Genomic DNA, 15,560 nt, shown 5'->3' with positions numbered 1-15,560 from the left:
GGGAATATATCCTTGATCCCTCTCAAATAGGGAGACACAACCACAAGTCTAATCTTGTCTCATACTTTACCAGTACATAAACTACTTCTTCATTCATGGAGATATTTCATTTTTGGGCAATGAAGATAATAATTTTTAAATTGCAAAGCATGAAAACAAGACCAATAAATTTCACTATCACTATTAATTTCATAGAATACATTTATTATAACAAATATCATCATAAATTTGCATTGAAGTTTAACTAGATAAAACATATAATATTGTAGCTCCTTCGTCATAATATGAAATACCAAATGAGGCCACTCAATCATGTCCCAAATATTAATATATTTTATAAAATATGAAATTCCAAAATGCATAGATATAAGTAAAATAATTTAGTAAATTATCAAAATTGATAATAGTTTAATATTGTGGTTCTACTATACTTTCATAGGATTTGAACTTTTCGATATATATATTTTGTTGTCGACATAATCTTAGATATTTATAGTTTTTTGACAATTCATTTTTCAACATTTGAAGCAATCACAAATATTTGATTGAGAGGTTTCCTAGAAAGAATGGAATAAGCATTTTAAAAGTCCAAGAACCACCCCAAGTGAAGTTTGTATATGAACATTGTGACCTTTTTCTCGACCTCAAAACTCCTTTTCCAATGGTATTTCCTAGGGTTCAGGCTTTGAATCTCACACATAGATTGATGACTTAAATGCCCCTCAATCGTGGTTTCTTAAACCAAAAGTTAAACATGCATTCACAACTCACACAACTTAGTAAACAAAAAAACAAAATTAATATTTATTTAAAATATTTAAAAGAAATTTTAAACCAATTAAAATTAACATTAACATTTATATCTATTCATTTATAATATAAATAATTAAAATATCTCAATAATTGGAATTTACATTTATATTTATTCATTTAAAAAATCAGTAACGAACATACTTAAACAATATCTAAATTATAATATTTATTATTAATATGTGAGAAATTTTAAATATTTAGGAAATTGCATCGGCAAACTGTACACACGGACACTTCTCCACTTTTCTTTTGATCGCCATAGTAAAAAATTCCAAGAATTTGTTTTTAAAGAGCATTTGATCATTTATTATTATTTATTTACTTTCCTCGTAGTAAATTTTTTCTGAGAATTTATTTTTAAAGAGTGTTTGATGATCTCCATAATTAAGTTTTAGTTCAATCCCCATGCCTTGTCAACCTTGCTAGCTTGGACAAGAGGATTGGCCTTTGCGAGAGCTTCGCGTCCTTGTGTCTTGTAGTCGAATGGGCAACCGTGTGCCTCCGGATATCGGTGGACACCGCAATATGTGCTTCCGCAACGACACTTGAAACCTGTTAATCCAACGCGCTTTCTGCAACTACAACATCGCGCAGGTCTGGACTCCGCAGCGTCAGGTTTAGACTCCACAGCGTCAGTTTGTCCACCAGCTGGCCCCACATTGCTGGTCTGAGCATTTAACGTTGGCGCTGTGTTACCTTTAACTTTTAGAAGATGGTCTTTGTAACACTTTGAACACATGTTTTCCGTTGCGGAGGATCCGAAAAATCCACACCCTTTAATGCACAGCTGATGCTCGGATTGATTATGGCCATCTTCAGAATTCATCCTTTTAGTAAGTCCTCAACTTTCCTGTTATGTCTAATCGGACTCCACAAACACTCCACTTATACGGAAGGAAGAAGGTATGTACTGTTTCCACGGTTCTATGGAACTCAATCAATGCCTATATATACCGTCTAGCTGACGCTAAGGAACATCGAATCAAGCACGACGGTTGAGATTTAACTCAACGATCTGACTTTATTCCTAACTTATACTTTCGGAATTTGTTCATTGAAAAGTATAACTATCTTATAAATGCAACGAATAAGTTCCACTCTTTAAGGAAAAGTATACAACTTATAGTTTCGGAATTTGTTGATTGAAAAAGTATAACTATCTTATTATGTAAGGAATAGTTTTTAAGGAGAGTATAATTTGTAATTTCGGATTTTGTTCATTTAAAAGGATAACTATCTTCTTAATGTAACGGATAAGTTCGATGGTTTAACAAGAATAAGACAAAAATGTGCAAAGAGTGCGTGACAAGTTAAAAAAAAAAAAAACGCGACGGCGGTTGTCAAGCAATGCTTTTGGAATCATTTTATAAGCCGTCCAACATTACGAATTCTCCTAATTAAGATGTACCATGTTTAAGGTTAATGTAAATGCAAATAATATATAAACATTATATTATTCTTTTGGAATCATATTCGCAAATGTTGTTCATTTTATAACCGTCCAACATTACGAATGCTCCTAATTAAGATGTACCATGTTTAAGGTTAATGTAAATGTAAATAATATATAAACATTATATTATTTTTTTTTGTGTTGGAAACCTTTTTATTTTTAATGGAATTGAAATACTATATATTAAAAAGTGTAAAAAATAATTAATATGTGCGTTTAAATGATTTGTAAATGTCTGTAGGGATTAATTTATTATAAGTATCAAATAATTTACTTACATTTTATTATTGAAATTTTTAATCTATAAACAGGAGTTGTTATAATATCATGAGCGAAATACCATGGCTTATCAATACCATATAACAAAAAGTCACAAATTTGTTTAGATGAGATTTTTTAAGGCAACAAAGAATAACTACTTTGGAGAGAAAGCTTGAGTGAAAATCTCCCAAGAAAAATACCAAAATTAAATGAAGTATTCTTCTAATCCAAATTACATAAGAAAAAACAAATATAATCACTCTACAAGATATATATAATAAATATTTTTTATTACAAAAACTAACATACATTTTTCATATTTTTAAAAAATGACAAGTTCAACTGCAAAAACTCTAAGAGATTGGTTGAGGGATCTTCCACGTAATTATAGATAGGCAATATATATAACTTTCATTGGACCGAATTGCAAAATTTTGAGTGTACAAGGACAAAGGAGGCAATCTATAGGTCCTAGGTCTCTCAACCCACCCATGTACTCATATCCTTAGCTAATATGCATAAAATATAGTATAATAAGAATCTCATTGAGCTGTTAAACAACCAATTAACTCTCCTCAAATCAATAGCAAATTCCTATAGTCATATTCTTTCATCCCTTGCTATAAGTGAATAAAAGAGTCCAACTTGTTATATACATTTTGGGATTTTCGTGCATGATTAATACATGGATCTTAAGCATCAAGGACTTAACAAATGCATTGTGGGTGAAGGGAACCTAAATTGACTAACTTCTATTCATACTTATAGTCATCTATATTTCATCACTTAGCCATAGCAATATATATGTGTGTGTGTGTGTAGTTTTTTACCCCATATGTTGTACTTTAAGTTCATTAATTTATTGTTAATATTTTGTCTCCTTCTCTTTCACTATGTGAATCAATTGTTTGACATAATACCTTAACTTTATTATTTTAATCCTTCAACAGTTACCTTCATTAATTTAATATTAAATACTTAATGGCTACTTTGAATTATTCTCTATTTAAGGCTCCTCAACACTCTTTTGACATCATTATGCTTTATGGCCCTGGTGATGGGTGGAGTGCCCATCCCAAACTTCCTACGAATATACATTCGTTCCATAGTTTACTTAAAAAAATTCTCCACATCATGAGATATATTATGAAGTAAATTTTTTGATGTATATTGTAAATTGATGTCTATCTAACTTTCTTAGCCATTTAATTTATATGATCACCCTGGTTATGTCAGTATTTAGATTAAATCTATGAATCAAACTAATATTTTTAAATATTGACTATGGATAAATAACACTTATATCAATATTAATTTTATCACAAGAAAATTCATTTCGACATCCTTTACCTCATGTTAAATGGCCTTCAACTAATTAATGGAGTGTCTGTTTTGGAATAGGGCTTCTAGAATTTTAATTTAACTATCAATAATTATTAGGTTGACGATGGTCATTTAAGATGCATAAAATATTTTAGAATAATATTAATAATATACACAAATCAAAGGTTGATATTTACTTCCAAAGTAATTGTGCTCTTTTTCCCTTTTAATTAAATTGATTAATTAAAAAAATGTCATATGAACAAGTGTCATACAAAATAAGTTATGTTTTTTAGGAATGTGGTGTTGATAAGACGTGGTATTGCTGCATGATATACAAATACTATTTATAGATTAAGAATATTCAAGATAAAGTGTACATAAATCTCCATGTATAAGAATGTTGTCCGATATTTTTTCATATATATGTTCTACTTATATATTAATTCTTTTATAGTTAATAATAATAATAAGGCATTTATTTATCGTTGATGGAAAATTTGTATTGCAATATGAATGGAGACTTCCCCTAGTGACCAGCAATCAAGATGAGTATCTTTCTTTATGGAAAGGTCTGGAAATAGTTGTTGATAAAAAATACTAGCCTATTAGTTTTTGAATATTCAATGCTAGTCATTTAGAACATGACCAAGGGAAATAAGGCAATAAGCCTAGATTCACCCCCTTGAATTAGAGGATTCTCGTCTCCACCTCACAGTTTGAATAATCATACTTCTTTCACGTCTATAGGAATTTGAACTCACTTGCAAACATTTAGGCTAAAAAATGTTCCACCTCGGGTGAAGATAAATTGGGATTGAATAACATACTTAGCAATTTTGTAATCGCTTAGCTTTGATTGGTTTTCTAAGATGCAATCAAGATATATTGGGAGTGGACATTAATTTTTTCATCCCCCCCCACTGATTAACCATGTTTGGTATCCCGACGATAAATCATTCCTCAATTAATTCGATAATCAGAGATATTTTTTTTCAAATTTAGATATGTTTAGCATCCTAAAACATTTAACATCCCTTAGTTTATCTCCATAAGTGGAAGGGCCTCAATATTTGGTTCCTTTTCCTTTTCTAGACATGGATCAACAAGGATCCTTCTTGGTGTCTTAATATGATCTACAAGTGGCATGTAATGTTAATCGTCGCAATTTTTGGGAGCCTTGTTTGTTTAATTTTCTCCTAGTGGGATATGTTTGTGGATCTCCACAATCATGCAGTCCATTTTATTATGCAATGCAATGGAATGGAATTAATTCAATTGTATTGTGACATTTTTTAGACATTGCTTCTCTCTTTTAATACCTTGGCGATGGCTCAAGAAATTTTGTTACAGGTTGGCTCGTGGCAAGGCAACAATCATGTCTATATATTGAATCTCATCATCCCAATTTATTCAAGTTCCTTCAATCCATCCAGGTATAGAAGTGGGCAGAAATCCTAATAGAGTGTTAATTCATTAGGTGTTGGGTCTCTTTTCAGAGATGGTGGATTGGTCGGATTTCCCAGAGAACGTTAATGTGAGCATGGTGCTCAACATACTTCTGTATGCAGCTCAAGCACTCTTGGTATCTATTCCAAAATTGAAGGACATGGTTGAAAGGTAGAGGTGTTCCTTTTAGCTGTTTCTCGAGGAAAAAGTATTAAGGCACCACATAGATATGGAGTAATCATTGGAAGGGATCAGCTAGGACGTTAATTCTCCTTATGCTCGAGTGTCTGCATTCTAGTTCCCCATGATTAGAAATGTGCAACAATATTTGGAAGGTGTTGGTACTAGTGTCATTATACGAAGGAAGAGATGCTTCTAAGATTCACAAGTGTTCACCCTCGAGCACAGATTGATCGAGGAAATGGAAAGATGATGAAGTTGCCATCCAACCTAGATGAATAGGCTGAGGAAACCATTCGTTTATTATGATTAATTATATAATACGACTAACTGTTTTTTATAATTTAATTATAACCTAAAACCATTACTCCAAAATAAGCCACATCTATCAACTTAATTATATTGGATTTTGTATTAAAAAATAGATACAAACATGTTTTTGTTAAAAACAAACATAAATAATAACATAATCTTACCTTATTATATGATAAGTTTCAACATCACATCCACTAAAAGATATGGCTTCTCCTCTTATTAAATTTTATATTAAAAATATACATACAAATATGATTTTGTTAAAAACAAATCTAAATAATAACATAATCTTACCTTATTATAGGATAAGTTTCAACATCACATCCACTAAAATATATGGCTTCTCCTCCCAGTGTCACTTTACGCATGTCATTTTCATTGACTAAATTTGTCTAACACTACAACAATTAATTTTAGAAATGAAAAAATTTGAGAACCAACCACAACTCTAAGGAACAATCATGGATTGAACCTTAGATGTACTGACCTAGGTTGAAGATGTAGATGTGGGGAAAATCTACAAGGGTTCCACTATGCCAAACATTGACAATTGCACGCAGTCAAGCTTTGGGAGTAAGATCTTTTAGCAGTGTATCGTCGATCTCGTTGTCTACAATCATTCCCCAAAGTCAAGAGGCCGCAACACTTCGTCTTACCCATCTATTTGTGGCCATTTTAATCATTTCACTGAGTGTGATGACCAAAATAATAAAACACCAAAAAATCTCATGTTGGTAGAACAATACCCCATAGACACTTTATCTATGATTTATCAAATCCCAAGAGTTTATCATAAATAGATATATAAAGTGAAGTGTTCTAGCAATAAATATCTACTATGGTGGTCAAGAGATCCATGGAATATATTGAAATTAGGTTCTCGTGGGGTGAAATCAACATGTATCTAGTTTGTTATGTTAGTCTAAGTGGGGAAAGTTGTAGTTTCTTAGCATTTTTTGCATGATTTTTGTAACCAATAAGACTGAAAGGGCTAAATGCCTTACGAATATTTGATAAATTTTTTGCTTCATGTTTAGTTATTATGATGGAATAGAATCCGATGTTATCTTACTTTAATCTGATGTTATCTTACTTTTTAATGGTAAAATGGAATATTATGTTACCCTCTCTGTTAGGCCCCTATACTACTAGTGTAACCACTTATTGTTATTAGTACAACCCACTTATTATATTGATGTACCCATGTAGAAACCCACTATTGTTATTATTGTGCCCTTACATTATTATTGTTATGTCGGCTCTGATTATGTTATGACCCCTTAGACTCCTATATATGGAAAGGAGGTCTTTTCATTTGTATCATCCAAGAATTATTCATTTATGTAATGTAAAGGAGGTTGCCCCCTCGAAGAGGCTGAATGCTAAGGCGTTGATCTCTCTTTTTCTATCTTTTCTTGCACTGGTTTCATAAAATTTTGTATCAGAGCTTTGGATTCTAGGGTTTTGCTGATCCAAATAGGTCATCGTGGAATTTTCACTATAATTTTCTTTCTGCGACATTTCAGAAGTTGCAAAAAAAAACAATTTGAGAAGAAATCGTACTGAACCTCGGGTCCAAATTTCAGAGATTTTCGCGCCATATTTTCAGAGATATGATCTGTGGAATTTGGTCTTTTTGCAGACTCCTGAATTACATTCCAAACAGGTGACCTGGGGAAATCATCATAACATTCTCTTTGAGCATCGGATTGAAATTCTGTAAGAAGGTACAGAAAGAGGACGAACTGTAGTTTCTTGTATATATTTTTCAGCGCCAAAGGTTGAAACAGTGACACGTGGAACTTCATACAAGTTCGCTCTTCTAGAAAGTTATATAATTAGGTCATCTTGGGATATTGTGCATAACTCTTCCTTGGAGAATCCAATTTGGATCAGATTGGTGGCATTGGAAAGAGGACATAGAGGGCTACCACAGGTTGTAATTTTAGAACTTAAAGATCTAAAAACACAGAGTTACAGTCGTTTCAAGATCGAGCTCCTAAAATCAAGAAAAAACAAGATGAGGAAGTTTGATGGCATGGATCCGGTAAATTGGATACTTCAGATGGAACAATATTTTGATCTACATGGTTTACCACTGTTACAAAAGGTATGTATTGCATCTTCATATTTAGAACCAGATCAATTTTTATGGTATGGAGGGCTTTGTTCTCATAAACAACTTGTTACATGGTCAATTTTCATGGAGGAACTGATAGCACATTATGAGGATACAAAGAGCAACACCTTCTTTAGAGCAACACCACAACATTTGGAAAGAGTAAAAGGGCTTTGTCACATAGTGGAAAGAAAAATTATGGAAACCAGGAAGCATACCCCTCACAAACATAAGGATGGAAGTGTTGTTTCTCCTTGTCTTCCACAACCTACAAGGGTTACACCACAACAATTGGAAGAAAAAAGAGAAAAGGGGCTTTGTTACAATTGTGATAGCAAATGCACTAAAGGTCATAAGTGTGCTGAGAAGAAATTAGTTTACATAGAATATGAAGAGGAGGAAGAAAAGGATCAAGAAACATCAAAAGAAGAAGATATACGCCAGGACCCCACCCAGAGAAAGAAGAAATGAATCAGACCATATATTGTAAAGCATTGGCAAGAATTACCACTCCTCAAATGCTCAAGATAGTAGGACATATCAAGAAGAAAAAGGTGCAAGAAGTGAAAGATCACATCAAGAAAGAAGAAATGAATCCAACCATATCTTGTAATTCATTGGTCAAAATTACCACTCCTCAAACTATCAAGATAGAAGGACATATCAAGAAGAAAAATGTTCAAGAAGTGAAAGATCACATCGAGCATCAAGAAATGAATCCGACCATATCTTATAAAGGATTGGAAGAAATTACCACACCTCAAACTCTAGAGGTAGAAGGACATATCAAGAAGAAAAAGGTTCAAGCAGTGAAAGATCACATCGAGCATCAACAACAAGTTCTCCAACTTTTAAAGGATAATTCCACTTCGGTGCAAAATCAAATGAAACAACAGGTAGTTCAACATCATAGTGAAAAATGTTTTGATGTAGGTGATTGGGTATTTTTACTACTACATCTCAAGAAAGCTATGTATGAGAAGGAAATGTTGGCAATACTACATGCACTTAAAAAATGGCGACCTTACCGAATGGGAAGACTCTTCAAGGATGAGGATGTGGAAGCATTGTTTTGTGCTATTTCTATTATCCAACCAGATTGGATAAACAAAGCAAGGGATGAATGGAAGAAGGACGAAGAAGTATGGCCACTTATTCAAAATTTGCAAAAGATCCCAATTCAAACAATATTGCTAGAAATTGAAGAGGAAGGAAAAGTCATATTGGAACCTGGGGCAGTCACAGAAACAAGAACCCAACAGCTACGAAATGGATCAATTTTAGAGTATCTCATCAAGTGGAAGAACTTACCTGCTGAAGATTCCAAATGGGAGGACAAGAATTTTATACAGAAGCATAAAGAACTACTCAAGCATTGACGACAACGCTTTTTGAAGGAGAGGGGCATGTTAGGCCCCTATACTACTAGTCTAACCCCTTATTGTTATTAGTACAACCCACTTATTATATTGATGTACCCATGTAAAAGCCCACTATTCTTATTATTGTGCCCTTACATTATTATTGTTATGTCGGCTCTGATTATGTTATGACCCCTTAGACTCCTATATATAGAAAGGAGGTATTTTCATTTGTATCATCCAAGAATTGTTCATTTATGTAATGTAAAGGAGGTTTCCCCCTCGAAGAGGCTGAATTCTAAGGCATTGATCTATCTTTTCTATCTTTTCTTGAGCTGGTTTCATATCACTCTCACTATTTAATGGTAAAATGTAAGATTATGTTACCCTCACATTTTAGCACTTAGTATATTTTTTTTGTTTAAATTTCAAGATAAAAGGGATTAGTTCATGTAATAGATCTTTTACCACTATCTAATGTAAGTTTGTAACTGCATGGCATATTGTTGTTCACATATATACACTTTCTAGTTTATAGTATATACGTACGCATACAATAGTCCACATATATAATTTGTAGTGTGCACTTATACAGGATATCAATAAGACTTTACTAAAGGAATCTGGATATAAAGTGAATGTAGTAATACGACCAATGGTACAAATCCAGAAATCCTAAAGGCACTCTCTCACACCGGTATTAAGATCTCTCTCACACAGCTATTAAGTTCTCTCTCATGGTTAAGAATGAAGACATAGTCAAAAGGATGCCCCAAATTGATCGGTTAGGTTCTAGCCAAGTGTTAAATTTCTTCGTATTCCTTTTTCAGACGAACTCTAAGAAGAAATATTGATAAATGGATCTAGAATCCTATATTCCTCATAGGAAAATTCAAATTTGTATACAAAAGTCGGTTGCTACCTGGAATCTATTATTTCGTCACATTAACTCCGTTCTCTCCAAACTCATGCCAATCTATAAAATCATTTCAAAAATGTTCTCGACACTAACTCTAGTGGAGACGAGGGTTTTCATATAGTTAGTTGCAATCACTAATACACCCCTAAGGATAAAGGAGGATTCAGTGCTCTAGCCACACAAATGAAAGCCTAGGCTTTTTATTCCAAACAGACCATTCGAGTAGTGGAAGGGAAGAAGGCATGGAAGAGACTACTGCGGAATCAATTACCTCCGGGGCTTTACTCTGCTGAAAAATGGAGTAATATAAAGTTATAAACATTCACAAGCTATTTACCACCCCAACATCTAGCCAACTAAAGAGACCTTTGTAGCCAGAAGCACTCGTTAAGCTTGGGAGGACAAATTTGCGTGGAAAAGTGCAAAAGTGACTTCCTTGAAGCCAAGATTTATTTCAAGGATCATTGTATAATGTTTCCAAGTATTTCTTCAACAACGAGATCTGCTTGTAATCATATCTTGGTTCTCAAGCAAGAAGCTACACAGTAAAGGCATTTTGGTCCTAGTGACTTCTATAACAAAACATTTAGATATTTGAATGACTGGAAAACATTATAGGAAAATACAAGCCTAATCTTACAAATATAATTACGCTAGAAAAAGTTCAGAGCTCAATCTTAAAACTTCTTTTTCTTAAGCTTGGCCTTCTATAGTCACTAACTTGGTGAAAAGAATGGAGATGGAAGTAAAGAAAACATTTTCTGAAATAGCGTTGAGTTGATGGTTACAAATGGATTTATAATTGATCTAAGAAAAAGGAAACATCCAGAAAATCAAATCTAAGGAGAATTTTTGTCTTTAATATTTGAAATCCATCTATAAATGGCACTTGCAACCCTAGGATTCTCTACTTCAATTGGGATTGCTTGAAACTAAGAGTTGGAAGACCATATTGGAGATCATCAGAGAAAGTTATCATATATAAACTAATACAAATAGAGGAATGTTAAAAAGTATTCGCTTTCATTGGAAAATATAGGTTTTTTTATTTACAATACATGGGATTTCATTGGAAAATATCTATTTTTGTATTTACTATACACAATATTTCTATAGATCCATTACATAATTATCTTCAGAGATAAAAGTTATTAGTACATTTAATAGTAAACATATGAAACCCAAATCCATTCTATGTCAACTGTAGAACAAAAAAATCTCCAAATTTTCAAAGGTAAAGAAGTGAGATAATAATAGAAACCCATATGAAACCTAAATCCATTCTAAGCCAGATGCAAAAAAAAAAACCCAAATTTTTCAAAGCAAAAAAAGTGAGATAATAGTAAAAACCCACGTACCAAATTGTAGCAGAATTTCAAAAGACAATTGAGATTGAGAGCCATTGAAATCAAAGCAAGAGGAGAACTATTGGTGATCCCAATCTAGTTGTACTACTACGCCCACATTCACTGCGATAGTAATCCAGCTAGTTTTTTCGATTTATTGCATTGGTAATGCCCCTAGTTTTCGCCATTCTGATTCATTTCTTAAAAAACGATGCTAGAGATACCTCTTCACCAATGTCACTGTTAGAAATCGGGGGCAATTGAGAAAAATACCACCTGCAAACATATTTTCATGTCAAATCTGGAGCTTGAAATGAAATTTCATAATGCCCCTAGTATTGATATTGTAAAATATACGTGATTAGAAGAAAATAACAAGGCTTGTAATCAATGTCCTTCCTACCTATTTTTCCTGGCTAAGCAACTTCTTGCAAAACCAAAAGTGTACTTCTTTGTTCTCTTCTCTTTGATGAACCTGACACTGACTTTCTCCTTTCTCTTTCCGATGCCTAGTTGTGTCTTTGTTTTCTTCACTTATGGGTTGAAGAATGTCATCCTATTCATTCCTGGGAGCATGCTTTTTGTATCCTGTTCAACGAAAAGCGATATTTTCTTGTTTTTCTTAAACATTGATGGTAGAGATACACCCTCATCAGTGTCAATGCTAGAAATCGAGAGTGATTGGGTGCAATCCCACATGCAAACTTATTTTCAAGGTGAATCAGGAGCTTCAAATGAAACTTGGAGAGGAGAAATGGTCTTTTATCTCACTTATTTTTTATAATATTGGTGGCTAAAATATAGTATCTGTTTATTTTTGTAATAATTGGGTGAACTATAGAAAGGGGGTATAATATAAAAAATTCTCCCCTCCAAAATATTAAACACCTCAAATTTCACCCATGGGCAAAGATTCACCCCTAAAATGTTCTATGGTGGAAACTTGATCGCTTGGATAGAGTCATACATGCCAAGTATTTTCAAGACTTTGATAATGAGATTCCACATCTCGAAGGGGCGATTCATGTCTAGAATCGATCTCTGGAATATTATTTTGAAGCACTTTCTCTCCTGCATGAACCTCCACTGATCCAAATGAAACTTTAAGTGATGTGATTTACAGAATTGGGGGACTAAATATTGATTCAACTCCAACTCTATCAACTGAGCATCCTTCCATATCTCAGAAAATCCTCCCAAATTGTTTACAAAGACACTTGAAAGTGCTCACCCTAGGAAGCCCTACTAAATTTGAAGAGACTCCAGTTAATTCTGCCAAAACTTGCAGTTCCCATCAAATTTGGCGCTATGCCAAATATGCCACCAACTTAATCCAGAATTTAAGTGGGTTTAATTAAGGATTAAATGGAATTGGTTTAAGCTAAGCGTGATTAGCACTAAGCGCTTATCCATTTGCTGTCCATTGGTCATGTGCTTGTGGTCGCACGGGGTGGGGACAGGCCCGCAGGCCAAATCTACCACCAACTCAATACCATCTATCTAATACAATGGGCTTATTACATTATTGCTAACTACTTGTCGTCCTTACGTGATACAGTTTAACTACTTTATTTATTACTATGGCCCATCCCATTATTACATTATTGCCTTGGGTACCTCCCTCTGTACCCCATACTATTTCCCTAGGTATATTATATTCCACCCCCTCTAAACATGTTTCATCCCCAAAATTTTTATCATAGTGTTCGAAGTTGAGTTCCAAAATTTTCTTAGTTAACTTCTCATACGAGGCTAACGATACTTGCTTGAGGCCATACAAGGAATTTACAAGTTTTCATACTTTATGTTCTTGAACCTTCATAACAAATCCTTCTGACTGGGACATAAAAGCATTCTCTTTGAGATCTCCATTCAAGAAACCATTTTTTACATCCATTTGATGGAATTTCCAACCGTTCTAAGCTGCTAGGGAAAAGAGTGTGTGGATGGTAGCCCATTTTATTGTGGGGAGGAAATTATTCTCATAGTCGACCCCTTCCTTCTGTGCAAATCCTTTTTCCACCATCTTGGCTTTGTGGGATGGGCGAAGGCGAGTTTGAACACTTGACTACCCCACCTAGATTCTACGCCATAACAATGGACTACCGTCGAAAGCTTTGAAATGTAATGCCGTGAACTTATAGTTAAATCACACAGTGTTGCGGACACCGAGGGTGGTGGGAGCCAGGCCTGCAAGCCTGTCCCCACCACATGTGACCACAAGCGCATCACCAAGGGACAATGAACCGATAAGCGCTTAGCGTTAATCACGCTCGGCTTAAACTAATTCCATTTAAGCCTTTATTAAACCCGCTTAAATTCTAGATTAAGTTGGTGGCAAATTTGGTGTAGCACCAAATTCGACGGGCACTTCCAGTTTTGGCGGATTTAACTAGAGTCTCTTCAAATTTAGTAGGGTTTCTTAGCGAAAAATTAAATGAAGCATTTCTTGCTCAAATTTTGACCAATTTTGGAAAACGAATAGTCAATTTTGGATGGTCTCAACCTTATAAAGAAATTGGTATGGGTTTATAGGCAATAGAAGACTTATACAGGTGATGTTTCCATAGGGAATTTTAGGGAAGCCAAGAGCAACTAGGAAAGGGGGTCATACCCAAAGTAGTAAGAGTCAGTTTTCAAAGACTCAATAGTCATTTTTGGCTAATTTTGAAATTTTGAACACATCGGTACAAGTATTAGGAGCCATAGAGATTTGTAAACAACATTTTTTCCACATCGAGGTAATACAGAGGCCCAAGCCATGGAGGTTGGACCAAGTAGATGTAGCCCAGGAGGGGTGAACTCCTTCATCAAAAAAATGTGTTAATGTGTCTTTTTGATGGTTTGCTACACTTTACATGTTTGATGTTCATTATTAATTTTTGAATCTGTTTTTCTCATGAATGTCTTGTTCAACTTAAGGAAATTTACCTGTTTGTAAGCACCAACAACTAAGGAAACCTTAGCACAATAAGGCAGAAGCAAGCACATGTTTATAAATTTGTAATTGTTATTAGCACAGAAAAACTAATCATAATAAAATGGACCAAGTTGGTTTCAGAGCATAAGGTTGAATTTCTTGATTGTTTGAGTTTTTGTCCCTCGTCAGAAGAGGAAGAATTCAGGAAAGCTTTCTATACTTTGAATGAGATTGTTAAATTCCTCTATAAAGTGAGAAACACCAGAATGGTTGGAAAAAGTTCTAAACTTCCACATGGAGAAGGAAGCTCAGAGGACAAAAAGTATGATAAGAAGGATTCCAAAGGGAATGGTGGAAAGCCACCTCCATCTCCACCATCTATATCATCTAACTCATCATCTTCCCATCATCTCGCACATCATTATCTTCCACTACCACCACTGAAATTTACCGTACTCATTCCAAAACCCAAAAAGGAAAGACTCCATTACTGAAATTGGACATAAAATGCAAACTTCCCATGTACAATGGGGAGGTGAATGTAGAAAAGTTGGACAATTGGATTTGACAGTTGGAGGTCTACTGCAGAATTTAGAACCTTTGAGAAGACAACTTAGAGATCTAATTGGCTTCACTTAGGCTAGAAGGCGCTGCACTACTTTGGTGGGAAGCAAAGACTCAAGAAGAAATGAGAATCCACGGTAAGATATCCATCACTTGGGTTGAATTTGTCTGTTCAATCAAAAGACAATTTTATCCTTTAGCCTATATGCGAAAAGCCATTATGAGTTGGCATAATTTTAGGTAGCTTAAAGGCCAAACAGTTCAAGATTATACACAAGAGTTTAGGAAAATGGCTTTGTTATTAGAAGTGAATTTTAATTCTCAAGATAAACTGTCGAAATATATTAGGTTTACATTCCTATCTTAAACACAATTATATTATGTTCAATCCAACTAATTTAGATGAGGTATGTCTGCAAGCCATGCAGCTTGAATCTAGAGGAAAGAACATTCAGGAAGAGAGTAGTAATAAAAGCCACCTAAGGGTAAGGAGAAAGATAAAGGATAAAAATTCAAGTGTGAAGAAAGAAGTGGAGA

The 15,560-nt window shown here is 34.0% G+C and overlaps 1 protein-coding gene across 1 annotated transcript; it reads right to left on the bottom strand.

Annotated features, from left to right (window-relative positions):
• Positions 1–1,132: 1,132 nt before the first annotated feature.
• On the bottom strand, positions 1,133–1,639 carry LOC149164816 (zinc finger A20 and AN1 domain-containing stress-associated protein 4-like). Its single transcript, XM_089429617.1, has one exon. It carries the CDS (start codon positions 1,637–1,639, stop codon positions 1,205–1,207), a length of 435 nt encoding a protein of 144 aa, XP_089285743.1. The 3' UTR covers positions 1,133–1,204.
• Between the last annotated feature and the right edge of the window lie 13,921 nt (positions 1,640–15,560).

Source organism: Pinus tabuliformis, chromosome 5_1 (genome assembly GCF_031772625.1).
Source record: "Pinus tabuliformis cultivar Carrire ecotype Pingquan chromosome 5_1, CPIR1, whole genome shotgun sequence".
NCBI lineage: Eukaryota > Viridiplantae > Streptophyta > Pinopsida > Pinales > Pinaceae > Pinus > Pinus tabuliformis.
The sequence above is the reverse complement of the archived record's forward strand: the minus strand, read 5'-3'. Positions and strand labels throughout refer to the sequence as shown.